The 15,690-nt window shown below is 40.5% G+C and overlaps 1 protein-coding gene across 3 annotated transcripts in view; it reads left to right on the top strand.

The window, feature by feature from the left end:
* EPB41L4B (erythrocyte membrane protein band 4.1 like 4B) overlaps positions 1–15,690 on the top strand; it is a 168,278-nt gene that overhangs the window by 79,954 nt on the left and 72,634 nt on the right. For 2 of the 3 annotated variants that reach the window (XM_033512170.1, XM_015618467.3), the window contains exon 16: positions 15,413–15,594. In XM_033512170.1, the coding sequence (XP_033368061.1) occupies positions 15,413–15,594 (182 nt within the window). Of the gene's footprint in view, positions 1–707; positions 2,151–15,412; positions 15,595–15,690 lie in introns of those variants that run through there. The other variant, XM_015618468.3, reaches the window with a different exon arrangement.

Raw genomic sequence — 15,690 nt, 5'->3', positions numbered from 1 at the left:
AATTGTTGTTTTATTTATTCCCCACTCCACTGCAACGATTCAGAAGACACTGTAGGAATGGTTGAAGTTAGTATCTCTAAGCAGCAATAAATAATGAGCAAGTAAGGAAAAAGGTATTTTCCTTGTAGTACTGTAGTACTTGCAAGTCTCAGAGAATTACCTGTACTAACTGTAGACTGCGGGTGTTCATAAGAAAATTCAACTCTGTAAATTACAGGCTGCTTTAGAGTTAATTAACTGCACCAGTGCCAAAGGAATGGCAATAACTACAGAAGAGCAATTTTCATTCATAATAGGATTGCCTTTTTTAACCCTTTGCACTTGAAGGATATACTTTCATGAGCTCAGCATTTTGCATGGTGTTTTATTTTACTTGTGTGTCGTACAAATTTAGTTTTCCCGTAGCCTCCTTCTCCGTCCCCACCTCCCTGTTGGAATTCTGGAGCATTGATGCACTATGCTTGTCTGTAACATTGCAGACAGAGAGGGTTTTTAGTGATTGAGCTCTGATTGAAAGCCTTTGGAGATTAGCTAAAAGATTTCCAGTTGCTTCAGCAGCTTCAGACCTATAGGTCTGTCCCCCTTTCCTTCCCATGCTGTAGCTCCATGTGCATGCTTAGCACTTGCGGGATGAGCTCATGTTACTGTGTAGCGCTCCTAAGTTGACTTCCATTCCTCACTAACCAATAACTGTGCAAATGGTACAGGCCACCCTATCATGATGACAGGCCCTATTGGAAACCCCCCACAAGTGGAGAGGACAGCAATTTACGGTATATCCAGGAGCAGAACCAGAAGAATTTAGGAGGAGTCCAAAGCATGGTGTACCAAGATAAACTCATGACGACTCTCTGAAAAAGAGCCATCTTCATTTCACCTGCCATCTTACAGACATCATTGCATTCCATGGTCCTTGTCTGTCTGCAGTATGTTCAAAGTGTATTGTGCATAAAGTGTGTGTCTTTGTATGTACATCCATCCTTGTTTCGTGTTTGTGGACATTCTTGGGAAAAGTGTTTTCCATATCTTTGTTTAAAAAAAAAAACCTTGAAAAACCTTTTTTGAATTCTGGTAACAATTTTCAGTGCCCTGAGACCAGAAATATTTCTGGGGTTTTTCACCTAGTTTCATATCTGTGACCCTCTGCCTGCTGTTGAAGATCAGACTTTTGTGCCTTAGTTATTTTTATTACCTTGTTTCTTTTGAGTCAAAATAATCGATGAAGTTTGAAAATCTTTTTTTTTTTAGTTGGCATGCAAATAGGGGATTGGAGGAAGGAAAAAACAGAATTCGTACTGGCAATCAAATTGGCTTGTGGAACACCAACAAAGGGAGCCTACTGAGGCAGTCATAGGTTTGAATCTCATTTGTTTCTAATTTTTGTGTTCTGCAGAAGAAAGTAGAGGTGCTTACCTAACTTTGAAAACAAATATAGGGAAAGAACACTGTAATAAACTTCACAGAGTATGTATATCTTTTTTTTTTTAACTTACTGATTATATTGATAGCATCCCCCAAAACCATACCTGCTGCTATAAAGGCAAGAATGTTATAAATTAATCCTTGCTAAAAGGGTGCTGCTGTTGTCTTATTTTTAATGTGATTATGGAAGTGAACTTTATAATTACATGAAACTACCTACTGATAACTTTTCTCTGAGTGGGTTCAAAAACACAACATATAATCAGTACATTAAAAAATGAGGACATTCCAGTGGAATAGCTCTATTTTTTTAAAGTTTATAAACATTTGTGAGTTGAATGTATATTTTACAGACATAGGACTTTGAATTTGACTGGCTGGTATTTTGATCACTTGCAGACTTTTTTGTTATCTTTAAACCAAAAATCACAGTGCCATCTTCACTCGTGCATTTGTTTTAGTTAGGCCTTACATCTGTGGTCTCTCTGAAGCGGTTGGAATGAATGGATCTTTATTTGGGATATTTTCAAAATGAAGTAGTTTTTAACTTGATTTTGATAAATACACGTTTATAAATGGCGATAATGAATTTTTGCAGAGCAAATTTGATAGTTTATAACTTTTTGTGAAATACATTTGTTTACAAATGCTATCTTTTATTATTTGTTTTGATCTTTCCTGTATGTGCTAAGTACAAATAAAAAATGACAGTCTTGTTGATCTGGTTATGATGCATTATTTATTTTTGAAAGCTTTTTGGGAGGGTGGTAGATATGCTTGTACCTGATTTCCCCTGTAGTTACTAATGCTGTGGTGGATTGATGTTTCCATTACAATCTGTAGAGAGGGAAAGACAATAAAGCAATTGTGCACTGAGATGTGAAAATTCCAGAGTTAAGCCTGAGGTGTGTAATCACAGAGGCTGACTTCAGTTTCCCCAGACTAGTCTTCCTCTATTTCAGCAGCATTTTATTTGAGAAAGGAAGAGAAACTTCGTTGGAGCCACTGGAACAAACATCTAGGTTAGCTGCTTCTCTGAAAGCACTCTGGAGGAGGGTTTTTTGAATACTCACATTAAAGTGTGGGGCAATGGTGCTTTATTATTTACACACCTACATTCATGATACAGTATCATTCTTGTCCTATAACCTTGTCGGCTTCCATGTGGTTTGTTGCCAGTGTTCCACCTCATCTTGTGTTATGTTTGGTTTGTTGCTGAAGGTGCACTGAGGTGCTGAACGAGGGATCCATTCCCTGACAGACTGCAAGAAAAGACAGCACAAGGCCCAACTGGTCCTGTAAGTGTTAAAAAGCCTCAGGCACACTGGTGAAGAACAACCTGTGGGCCTTGTGTGTTCTGCAGTTTGTGTGTGTCGCCTCGAGGGAAGCACTTGTCATTCTGCTTCTCAGGAGAGGGAGCCCACACATCCTGCACTCCCTTTTCACTTGTTCATCCCTCATCCTCCCTGCTGTCTGCAGAAATCTGAACCAGACAAGTCACCGAGCGAACAGCTAGGTAAGAAGAGATCAGTGTCTCTGTCCTTCCTTCCTTCCTCTAGACACTGTTGGTGTCCTGTAGCAAATGGACTGGGATGCAGTCAGGAAGAGGGAGCATATCTGCCTCTTTCCTCTCTGACCCCAGTACTGCTCTCACCTGTCCAACTTATACCACCTGAACAAAGGTAGGGTGGTATGGGTGGTATCTATCTGAACAGGGTAGTATAAAAGAGTTGTTTTAAACATTAAAAAATACATTGGCAGGGTTTTTTTTTCCCTAAAATTAGCACTGTTGTAACTCACAATAGTTTGTTTTTAACAAGAAATAGAAGTCTTGTGATGTTAGGATTACAATTTTTTATTTGAAGCAACACAAAACGCTGCAGCTGAAACCAGATTACATGTAGAGAGGGGAGAGAGAGCAAAAGTGGAAAATGTTTGGGTTAAGTCTGTTAAACACAGCAGCAATTTTTGTTTAAAATACTGAAAATGCTCTATCAAAAATCAATTCTACATCTTAAATTTGTGCTGCTACAGGAATCCTCTGGTAGTTTATAGGCACAAACTTAGTATAGGAACTTGATGGCCCTGGTATGTGAGTGTTTATACACCAAATGAATGAATTACTTTACCTAGGAGTTCCTCATGAGGAAATGCTGCATAATTTTTAACAAAGAGCATGTGACACTGTTGTTCTAAGTCAACACATTTTAAATGTGTTCTAAATATACACAGGGAAGTTAGGTTTTTTCTAAAAAAATGCCTTGAAAATTGCTTAAAGGAGATAACACCTTAATACAAATGAAACATGTTCTCAGGGGTATCCACTGAACTGCATGTGCAAACTTTCTCCACCCTGTTCTGAAGTGTGTTTGTTGTCTAAAACCTTTTTACAAGTCCAACATACACTTAGAAACTTCTGTAATCTGATTACAGGTGATAAACACTATCCTTGCATCACCTTGGGGGAGGGATGGAGGGGAAGTTTGAGTATAGCAATAGGTATTGGAGAAATTACATTGATCTGAAGTCCAGCATGGAATTGCTTCTTCCTTGTGCTGGAGAATTAATTGATACAACCTGGCTGAGGGTATGTTTGATCATCACTCTGCACATCTTCCTCCTGTGCTTAATAAGGCTAGAAACCAGGGCTTTCCCTAGCAGGGCTCAGTCCTGGCTCTATACTCTATGTATTTGGATTTTCAGGGAGATTACCTTTGCCTTGTAATAACTCTAATCCCATGTCCTCTCCCCCAGGAACTGCTGGGGGAATTGAAAAGCTGGTGGCACTGTGACACCACATCTGTAACACCAGCTGAAATACATTGCTTTTCGGCCCCAGCCAGGCCCTGGCATGCAAGCTAATGACTAATATTGAATACTGAAATATGATACCTGAAATACAATACTGAAAGTGTTGTCACTTTGAATATATTGTTTTAATGTGGGCTTTTTCTTCAAACTTTCATTTTCAGCTATTTTTCACTAGTCAATGTGAGTCACAGGCAAAGTGAACAAAGGGATCAGGTTTTATAATGCATTTCTAAAGCTGGCAGTCAGGGGTTTGCATACTTAAGGGAAAGAACTAAGTCCTTCTGAACCCCATTACTATTGAACCCATATGCAAACTGACCAAGAGGAGGATGTTTTCTTACAATGTGGATGGCAACAAAGCATATATTATGGTTTGGTAATGTAAAATGTGATTTTCTATTCCTCTGGATAAGCGATGCAGATGTCTCTTCAGCCTGCAAGAGAAAGTGTCGGAGTTTGCAAGTAATTTTGAAAATGGAACTTCAAATGCTGGCGAGGAATGAGCTGGGGAACATCAAAGGCAGCAGGGGAAAATGAAACCAAGTATATCACCTGCTTCTCAGGCATCAAAGCTGGTGAGATGGGGCTCTCTGAGAGAGAGGAGACAGTTCAGCACTGCAATCATCTCTTTTCAGAGGAGGAATCTTTTCAGTTTGTGTATCAAGCAGGCAGGCTGCTCTTCCTACCTCAAAGGAGAGAAGTTCTGATGCACATCTATCTGACCTGACACTCCAGATCTCTGGAAAGGCTGTTGGAAATGAGAGGTTTTCCTATTACTCCAGAACAGAGAACCAAGGAAAACAGACTTGTAGGGGGAATGGTGTCATTGCAGCATTGCTAATGGCATCTGAAGAGACTGCTGGTGCCAGAGCTGCTAAAGACCATCAGTAATGGATATCAGTTAAGAAATGTATTTTTTTTGATTGACCTCATGTGTGTGCTTTGAAGAAGGGGTACTGATCCACCAGGACCCTGACTTCTGTTAATACAGAAGTTTCATGTGCTACCTATGAAACCTTGTGAGCCAGCTTGAACTAACACTGTACCCTAACCAAATTTTTGCTACATTGTGAGGATGGAGATTTTGAACTGTTTCAGAATAAATGGGTTTTTTCCTACATTACAGTCAAACTGCACAAGCTTAGAAAATCACAGTGCTCTTATGCTGCTCCCAAGTTTTAGTGTTGCAGAGCCTGCAGGAAAATCAGTCCTCCTTCCTCAGCAGGCATATAGAAGGATGCAGCTTTTGGGAAAAAAAACAATCCTAGTCAAATCAGACCAGAAAAAAAACTTAGAGGTAGGCCACACTTTTCTGTCTACCTCCTGCAGTACATGGCAAAGGGGTGTGTGGTGATCATGAAGACATTGTTCGGCTTTCCTTGTTTTCTACCTACTGTTGTACCTTGAAGTGACTGGCTAAAGAGTTTCCCTTCCTCAGTGTATGTGCTGTTGCTCTTGTTGCCATTCCATCACCAAAAGAAACCACAACAAATGAACAAAAAAACCCCCAAAAAACCCGAACAGATAATTCAGTTGTAGTTCTTCCATTGATAGCAATCATTTCCAGCAATAAAGATGCAGGCTAAATGCTGTTCTCGAGCGCTTACTAATGACTGTTTCATGACTGTACTTTAAAGCAAAACAGAGTACTTTCACAGAGGTGATTTCATGAGTGTTAATCTGAATTTAATTGTAAAGTTCATGTGTCAGGCCTCCCTGTGCACAGTCCCCTGCAGATGAGTATCTTGCTACAGAAATACAAGCATGTCTGTAATAACTTGCATATTGCTTTAAATTTACACATGTAACATGCTTTCAGTATTGAACAGAAAGAAGAGATTAAAAAAAAAACCAAACAAAACAACACTTTATCTTCCATCCTGTTTTTCTAAAGATGATTTTTCTCCCTTCAGTTAGAATCTTGGCGGACTTGGCACAGAGAATGGTAGAGATAAGAAGTTCCACCAGCCTGACACAATGTTACTTCATTAGTTTGTGTATTCTTGAATAGCAGCTTTCAGATGACTGTGGGAAGCTCCTTTGAGTTTGATGGCACCTTATCTTCTCTGGTCTATTGCCTGTATCTCTTCAGAAGAAATCTAGTTTGTCACTAGAAGAAGCATTCATGATGACTGCCTTAATCATCACGCCCTCTCAGAACTGAGGAATATGCCTATTTAAAATTAAGATAAATGTTGAGCTGTGACTATGGGAACCAGTGGAAGTGCCCCTAGGGTTCTGTTTTCAAATTGCCACCACAATTATATTTCTACCATGAATGTACTATCTTTGTAATGTGCTTGGTGGGTTTTTTTCTTTTCCATTTCTATCTTTCTTTTCTTCTTTCCTTTCCTCTTCCTTTTTCCTTCATAGAACCAGTAGTATGACCTTTATCTTTAAAACCATCAAACAGCAAAATCTGCACCTCATCATATGATTGATGATGTTTTGGATTACACAAGAACAGATGTTTCATACAGGAACATCTTGGAAAGCTTTTAGTTCCTGTCTTACCAATGTCTTATGTTGATGGATTATAAAAATGCTATTTTTTTATTTTTTTTTTTTAACTGAGGCAAGGAAAAACATCTACTTTCCAAGTTGCAACGAAAATGAAGGAATTAGCCATACCTAATTAGAGAAGTAGGAAGTACTGATCTAATGCAATTAAACTCCGGATAAGAAGCTAATTATAAGTTACTTTTTCCTCACTAAACCCATAACAGTCTGTGCTGTCGTTATAACCACAGCAGCTTTACCTGCCATTACCAATTTCTGCAATTTTGTCTTCCTAGAGAAGTAGAAATACAAATCACTAATGAATCTCCAGAGCTCTCTGAATTGTGTAATTGCATAGTAACGAACTCAGTACCTAAACCGACGACAGGGTGGCTGTTTCTTTTCATCTCCAGGGGCCAAGGCCCTGAGTATGAAGGCCTTTGCTGGCAAACAGCAGAGCCAGCGTCACGGTGCCTCCAAGACAAGTCTTTCTCATCAGTAGGAATACAGGAGTCAAACAGGAAGGAAGAGCTCAGGGAAAAAATGGGTCAGGCAAACAAAAAGCTCAAGTAGAGGGTTTAGGAGGAGCAGGGTTTTATAGTTATGTGCAAAAGAAAGGAACTAGAAAATGAAAAGCAATGGATTCTGCTAGAAACTCTGAGAATGGAGAAGAGGCATGAAAACGGCAAGGGAGCTTTGTGATTTTAGCATCTGTGTCTTCGGTACCTGGGGCTCTCTGAATCAGTAGCAAGGCTGATTTGAAGCAAACTTGAATGTAAAATTGGATGCTGCTTCGGTATCAAAATTCTGAGCCCAGGAGGCCTTTGTTTGTTATTACTCATTTTCAGTTTCAATGGTTGCATTTAATGTGTGTGTGTCATTCTCAATTTCTGACTTTATAAAAAAAAGGAAAAAAAACAGTGAAAATGGTTTTAAAGGTAAAATTAACAATTTCCTGTGGTCAGTCAGATGAGTTGCCCAGGTATTGAAGTGAGAACCTGCCCAGAGACAGGGCAGAGGTTGCAAGTACGTAATTGAGAGGCCTCGCTGTGCTGAGTGCTTGGTTTTGTACTACTTTTACCAGTTAATACTGTCTTTTAAAAATCTGTAAACTAAAAAGAAGTCATTTGTGTAGCAATGGAGTCACTTGTGTTCTCACTGGACTTTAAAGTTATCGCAAATTACTGAAAATTCACAAGGCAGCATATTTTTTTGTAAAGCATTAGCAGAATTCAGAATCAGAATAATTTAGAAGTATTAAAATTACACAGTTTGGTTAATATCTTTTAAAACAAGTTTTCTTCCCAAGAAATTTCAGCTTAGTAAGGACAGAGACAGAGGAGATTTTGTAAGATGGGAGCATATTGTTAAGGGAAGCCAAATCCAGTGGATTGGCTTCGAGGCTAAAGGGATTACACTTTTCTAATCTGCTAGATGCAAGGCTGCTGTAGTTCCTGGCTTCACAGCCCAGGATGAGATGCTGAGCATTCATTCCAGAGATGGAAATGCTCCCTGAGCACCCACTCAGCCAGCCTTGCCGAGGAGCAGAGGAGGTGAAGGGCAGCACCTTGAGCAGTACCGCACACACAAACAGCCTCTCACAAATGTGGGGCAGCACAGAGAGCTCCATCCTTGATGCACACACCTCCACAGAAAATAGGACTGCAGTTGAGAAGATGCCCTGGACTGTGGTGATGGGAGCTTGACCAGCCAAGCTCACAGACCAGCAGCTTGCTTATATGGGGCTGGTCACTTTTCTCACTTTTCTCATGTGCATTCTAAATGAAATCCATCCTGCACATGAATTACCTCTTTCCTTTCTCTTGTCTTCTCGTGGTTACCCCTGCTTTTTCCTTGCATTGCTCCTGGTTTTGGTTTTTCTAAGTCCATGCTCAAATGTCCCAAGGCTACCATGGTAGTTTGGACCTTACACAGTTACTGATGCAGTTTCCTAGACAGTGCTGGCCTTGCAAGGTTGTTCTCGCCCAAGAGATCCTGATACTCCCCTGTCAGAGCTTTGTGGTGTTTGGCCAGGTATCCCTACCATAAGTGCCTGTGAATTTCAGGAATCCTTCTGGGTATGCTCTATACCATTTGGGGCTGCTTCTGCCCTCATCTTTTATGTCCAGCAACTTCTGTCACATCCTGTGATCTCTGGTGTTCTCTTAGCTAAGCCTCAGGCCTGTGCCTGCTTCTCTCTGCATCCTTTGGCAGCAGTGCGATACTAAGCACAGTAGAGATGTAGGAATGTGCCTAGCTCACAGGACCTGAGTTATTCAATGGGTTAAGTGGTGGGAAAAGCTGCTCCATGGCTAGCAGTCTGAGATCAGCTGCAGGCTACCTCAGAGGCCGAAGTTCCTTGCTTGGTTTTGCTCCTGTTTTAACCTGAGCTAGCTTGCCTGGATTAGCCAGCCCAAGTTGTTTTATTTCAAAAGGACAAGAATATATGGCCTCTGTCTGAAAGGGGAAGGCAGCAGACTTGAGGGAGGATCTTGTTGGTCTTAGAAAATTTTATGTCTGCTTTTCAGAGTTTTCTCATCTACAAGGACATCTGGGACAATTAATTTTTTTGACAGGTGATTAAATATCATTAGCTGTTGTTAGTGTTAATTAAAAGCATTTGTAAATGAAGAAAAGCACACTTAGTTCCCAGTGGGCATATTTTGCATGACAGTTTTGCAAGACAGTATTTTTTTAATGATCTTTATGCAGATAAGGTGAAATCTATAAGGACAATGTCTTTATCAAGTCAAGATTTGTTCCTTGGTATTTTATTAGAACATGCTTTGCTGCAGGCTTTTTTACTCTTCTTTTGGAGAATTCCAGATTAGTCTTGTTTCAAAACTTACTTCAGCATCTTGTATCCTACAGCAGGCTTCCGTCACCATTTATTAATATATTTTTCCCTATTATAATTTTCTCTTTAATATCAAGGTTGTCTGAGAGAAGGCTGCTGGCTGACTGCTGTGCTTTCTGAGGTGTCCCTAGGATTGGATGGGGACTGTGGATCATCCCTGGCAACAGGGAAAGAAATCTGCAACACAATTTTCCATGCCTTCCCTGAAGGAAAGAAATGGGCCAGCTGTGGTGTCCTGGTGTCAGAGCACAGAGCAGAGCATGGAAGTGTAACCACTCTGTTAGCTTTAGTTACACTTCACACAACTCAGGAAGCCAGTTTTGGCCAGCAAAGAGGTCTTGGTTACATGGTGAAGGAAAAAAAACCAACATAAGTTTGATTTTAGTGATCCCAGTTTTCCTTTACTTAGGAATACTCATTGTTTTTATATGTCCCAGTCCTTGGCTGCAGAATGAAAGTTTACCCTCTCTCTTGTTATTGCAGTCACCCTGCTGTGGTCTGTGTTCCCTTCTCATCTAATGCTGGGTCTTTTGCTTCAGTCCAATAGTCCTGGTCATTAAGTGATACTCACATGTACTGCCTTATTATCCCCTCACTTTCTCTTCTTTCCTCTCCACATGGACATTTGCAGAGAATGCAAAATTCCTTCTCTGTGCCACTTGCCATGCTTTAGAGAAACAAGTGGTATGTGAGATTCTAAATATGATTAAAGGGAGTTTAGCTAAAACTTCATTATGGCTTATTTGTTGTTTTGGTTTTTTTAACTGCTTTTGAAGCATGGGCAGGGAATCAACCCAGTCTACCCTCCTTCCTCCCAAAAAAGGGGAATACTAAACCCAAAAATGAATGTTTGGCTTAGCATAGCTGTTAAGTCTCCCCCCCCGGCTGCCACGTTGAAGTTTCACACACAGTGCCTGCTCTCATTACGTACTCATTAATACACATACATGTTAACAGGCACTGCAACACTTCCCCTGGCTGCCATTTGGGAGCACACCTAAAGCCCATTTTGATGTTGGAGAAAGTATTGTAATGATACAAGGATGGGTGATACATCTCCCAGCACATTCAGTGTGCCAGCAGCATGAATTTTTGCTGCCAAAAGCTGTGCAAATCACCAGCAGGCTTGCTCCAAGCTGCAGATGGGGGAGGACTGAGAGCGGTTCTGAAGATGTTTGTGGAAAGCTTGAGGATTTTTAAATACTGGAAAATTGCATTGGTTTGGTGCAGGAGGAATGTTCAAAGCAAATAGAAGTGGGTGTGGTAATTGTTGAAGGTTACTTATGACAACCAGACCTAGAAGCCTGGGATTTTTTTAAACTACTCTTCAGCTATAGTAGGGGAGGTCTCAACTCTTAGAGTCAACCATGAGGCATGATAGTTTGAGCCTGCTATTGCCCCTCCAGCCTCCCCACAGAGAGGAGGGAAGAAAGTGCCACCATTTGCACTCCAAGTGTAACTTCAGACAGGTGGAAGATGCCTAGAGGAAGAGTGGGGAAAGAGGAGCATGGGCAGGGTGCAGGAGTAAGCCTGTTCTGGGTCACAGGTGGAAGATGTTTCTGCAGGGCTGCACAGTTATGTTCTGCTGCAGGAGACTGGGGATGGCAGCTGGGAGGATGGCATGGAAAGGCAATTATGTTTTTTAAAAAACTCCTTGTCACTCATGGTTTACACCAAAATGGAAGTCCTTGCATACCGGGCCTGTCATGGGTGAGAGAAAAGTCCTGGTATTATTGATCTTAGCACATCAGAAAGATAAGGGCACAGCTCAGGAGGAATGTTTGTACTGTTAGGTAGGAGTAATGTGTCACAACTGAGGTTGTAGGGCTGGAAACCTGGCCAGTTTAGGAAAGGATCTGATGTTCTTGAGGACCACAAGTTAAACATGAGTCAACAATCCCAGGCTGTATGGAAAAATGTCATGTTCCAGTGTATAAACAGGAGTAGATCCTGTAGGATGTGGGAAGCAGCCCTTCCTCTTTGAAATGTGTTTACAAGGCCTCAGCTGCAGTGGGGTGTCCAGTTCTTAGCACCACATGTTGGAAGCAAGCAGGGGCAGCTGGGTGGACAGGGATAGCAAGGTGTCTTAGAGCTGTAGGCAATGTGTGACCTGTGAGGGGCAGCTGAGGAATTCAGAGCTCTTCAGATCCTTAGGGGAGATGTAAAGGGCTGTTTTCAAAACCACTGGCTTCTATAGCAAGAAGTAACTTTTTCACTGTGCCTGTGATGGATGGGAGATAAAGCAGTACTTAAATTGCAGTAAAGGAGACAGAATAAACAAGTGTAGATATGCTGAGACATTAAATCAATTGCACAGGAGGGTCATGGAGTCTCTTCTAGTGAGGGAGGTTCAGTTCAGGTAACACAGGCCCACATACTTTGGTTTTGAAGGCTTTCAAAAACTTTTCTGTTCCCCATTTTCCTATGTCCTCTTAATAGTTGTCTGTGTGAATTGTATGCTAGAGACATTGTTTGGTAAAGCAGTAGGTGACTGGACCACAGGAAATCTAAGAATGTCAGCTGAAACTAGCTTTTTGGGTAAAGGGTAAGGAGTGTAAAACTGAGACAGAGGACTAATTATGTAAAATGAAACGTTGTAAAATAGAAAATTATAAAACAGAAATTAGTAGATATGTGTTATTTGCCTTGTTCCTCAATGTGCTGCTTTTTTGGTGAGAAAAGACTAATTAAAGTGAATTTGAGGCTAAAGGCAGTACTAACCTTCTTGTGGATGCCAAGTAGCTTTTTTGAAGGTTCAGTCTCCAGAAACTGAATTCTCAGGAGTGTTTTTTCCTGAGTGAGGGACAAAGAAGAAGTGTTTGCTTCCTTTGCACACTTGCCTGTAGGGCCCTACCTCATTTTCCTTGAAGGATAGGAGCTCTCTGTATAGGAAACAGCTGGAGCTTGTTGAGAAAGCCACACAGGTAAATAACAGCAGAGAAAGAGGAAACCTGCAGGACAGCCAGTTGATGTTTAAAAAGTAAACCAGCGGTGTGACATTGGCATACCAGGAGAAAGGATAAAAACTACTGCCTGTCCACATAATGCACATAGTCTGAGAGCATTACTTGATGATCAGGGATCAAGTATAAATTCCTGGAGGTCAGGAGTATGAATATAATCAAAAAGTTGGTTCACTGAAAGTAGAGATTTATTTACATCAATAGATTGAGAAGGATACATGGTCATGTTTTCTGTTCAGGTAAGCCAGATAGAAGCAAGAAATAGAAAGCAAAGTTAGCAACAAAAGGATGCCTTGAATGAAAAAGTGTCAAGTCTCTGTATATAAGAGAGTGGAAGAAAAGGAAAGTGAGAAACATGTGATATAATGATGTCAGCTTGTAGAAACTACAGTAAGATATCTAATATGCCCCTAAAATATATATGAGAGAGTACACAGAAAAGGGATTTGCACTACTTACAATGTTTTTATTTGATACTGTCACCTTTTTTAGTTGGCAGGCTTTGGGGCTGCTTGCAAGGCCTGTTGTTTCTAATTGTTCAGTAACTCCTTGGTAGTGAGGGTTTCTACAAATACCCAACCTCATATGCATCTGAAGTGCAAGAGTTGGCTGACCCTGAGATAAGTTTGCCTCGACATCTGTCAGCTGCTGTCAGCCCTAGAACAGAGCAGATGACCACACGCTTTTACATGGGCCGGCAGATTTAAGGTGGGATTTCACATCAGAGCTCACTGCTTGGGTAGTGACACCCTGTCTGGAGCTTTGTGACCTGCTGTCCTCAAGGATTTCAGTGCATAGTTGAACATCAGCTTTGCTGGGCTCTTTACTGCTTTGATGTAATGGTGTCCTTACATTTTACATTTACATGTTACTCTCCTCTCTGGACAGTCAAGAAATACATCTAGAGAATTTGGTGTACATTAGCCCTCAGGCCAGAGGTTAATTCAGTTGGCTCATTCAGTTGCTCAGCTCCTTCTCAATTCAGCAAGGAAGATACCTTAGGCCCATAGCAGTATGAGGAATCAGTGTAAAGATTTGGTGTGATTCATTTTGAAAAAACCAATTGAAAATCTACTAAACCAGCCTGCTGGTGGGTAAAATGAAACTCCCAACACACAGGGCTTTGTGTCTTGAAAAAAATTGAATCAGATGAAACAAACAAACAAACAAAAAAAAAAAAGATGTGCTGAGGCTCCAGCCCCAAATTTACGTTATTTCCCAGGAGGGTTTTAAACATGTGAACAAAACCACCTATCTTCTCAGTAAAAAAATGTCACGCCAACCCTAGGCCCTTGAAGGGAAAGTGCAGGAGAGCTGCTACAATTAGTGTGCAATCTCATTAGCCTGTACCATTTTCCCCCTGTAGGCACTTGCTTGATTTGATTATAGAAGTAAAGATTTAGTGCAGTTTGAAAAGACAGACTGGTCCTGGATTATCTGAGCTCACGAAAGCTGTCCCCTGTGCATCAGACACCTATTTGTATGGTTTCCTTAAGGCAAAAAAGGCATCAGAAGTGGCTTTATTGGCGGTGGTTGCTTCATGCTGGGAACCTGCCAAGATTAATATACGCATCATTCCCCTCCCCGCCTCCTGCTTTCAAAAAGTAACCAGCATAAAAGTATTTTTCAATTAGTACCCAGTCAGAAACCTCATGTTGTCTGAAGTTGTTACTAAGAAGACAGTGGTTATTAATGATGTACCAAGCTGCGTGTTTCAGTATAACTTTGGAAATGATGCAGATGTGTTTATTTGGTTAATTTTGCTTTGAATCACTAAGCAATCTGCAGAGAACATGTGTAGCAAGTATCTTAGGTATAATTTATTTATTGTTCCTTTAATTATTCGGTTTGTCTTCATTCATGTTGTCAGGTTTCCGGCTGCTGTTATTAATAAAAGCAAACTGAAAACCCATACAGCTGAAGATATAATTTCTTTAGCATATTTCAAATAGGCAGGGGATTCATCTTTTGTTGAAATGAATTGATTTACTGCAACTACTGTCTAATGCACTACTACAGAATAAGTTAAAACCTTATAAAAATTTTAAGCTCTCCTCTGAGGAAAGCACATTCAAGTCATTTGCAATATCTTTGTAGAATTATCTCAATCTTTTTTGGTTGCTGCAATTGAGAGAAAATATCACTTCTAGAAATTCAGCGTAATTTCAAACAATAAACTGAAACAGCATCAGTTAAAGCTAATGAAGAAAAGCAGCAGTGTCATTTGTCACCTCTCAGTTAGAGATGGTGAATTAAAATGTCAGTGTGTCCCCGTTTGCCAGCTATTGTAGACTGACGATAGTTAATCTCCTAAGTAAACACATGCAAAAAAACCCAACCAAAACCCAAACTACTTAGACCAGCCCAGGTACCATTCATTTTTGACCAAGTGCTATTTTGTATGTTGTAATCTGTAAAATGTTTTATTTCTCAATTTTTTCCCTAAGTCAGAATTTTTTTATACAGCTATTTTAGTGACATGCATTTAGAGACATGTACATTCTCAGGAATGTAGTGTTACTCTGAGACCGTTCCTTGGTCTGCTCTTCGGACAATTTTATTTTAAAGGAGTTGTTTTCTGCTTCATGACTTTCCTATCCCAGGACAGATTCTAGCAGAGACTGTGTAGTGTGTAAAATCAAAAACAGTTCTGATCTTAAAGTCATACCAACAAGCAGAGGCATCCTTTTTCCTCATATGATAAATCTTGTGGAGATAGAAAACTGTAAAGATTTCATTAAAATTTGTATTTACGAAAGAGCTGTACATTTTTTCCCAAGAAAGTTTTCACTCTGTCTCTCCAAAAGTACAATTGGTGCTACTGTTTACTGCTCTAATTTGAACTGAATTTATTTTGTAGCTATCCATTGAACAACAGCGATCTGCATCCATTCAACATTGAGGAGAATGGTGGAACTCCATATACCACAAAAATGGCTGCAAGGCACCACCACCACCATCGGCATCACCACCACCACGCCAATTATGGTGCCCTTGCTCCCGAAAGCAAGGACATTGTTTCTGCTGTTCCAAACCCAACCAGTAAGTCCACAGCAGTGATGGTTATTTCAGTGATTCTGGTGCTTTCAGGGGAAGGGAAGGGAAGGGAAGGGAAGGGAAGGGAAGGGAAGGGAAGGG

Source organism: Parus major, chromosome 2 (genome assembly GCF_001522545.3).
Source record: "Parus major isolate Abel chromosome 2, Parus_major1.1, whole genome shotgun sequence".
Taxonomy (NCBI): Eukaryota; Metazoa; Chordata; class Aves; order Passeriformes; family Paridae; genus Parus; species Parus major.
This window is presented reverse-complemented; position numbering and strand designations above follow the sequence as displayed.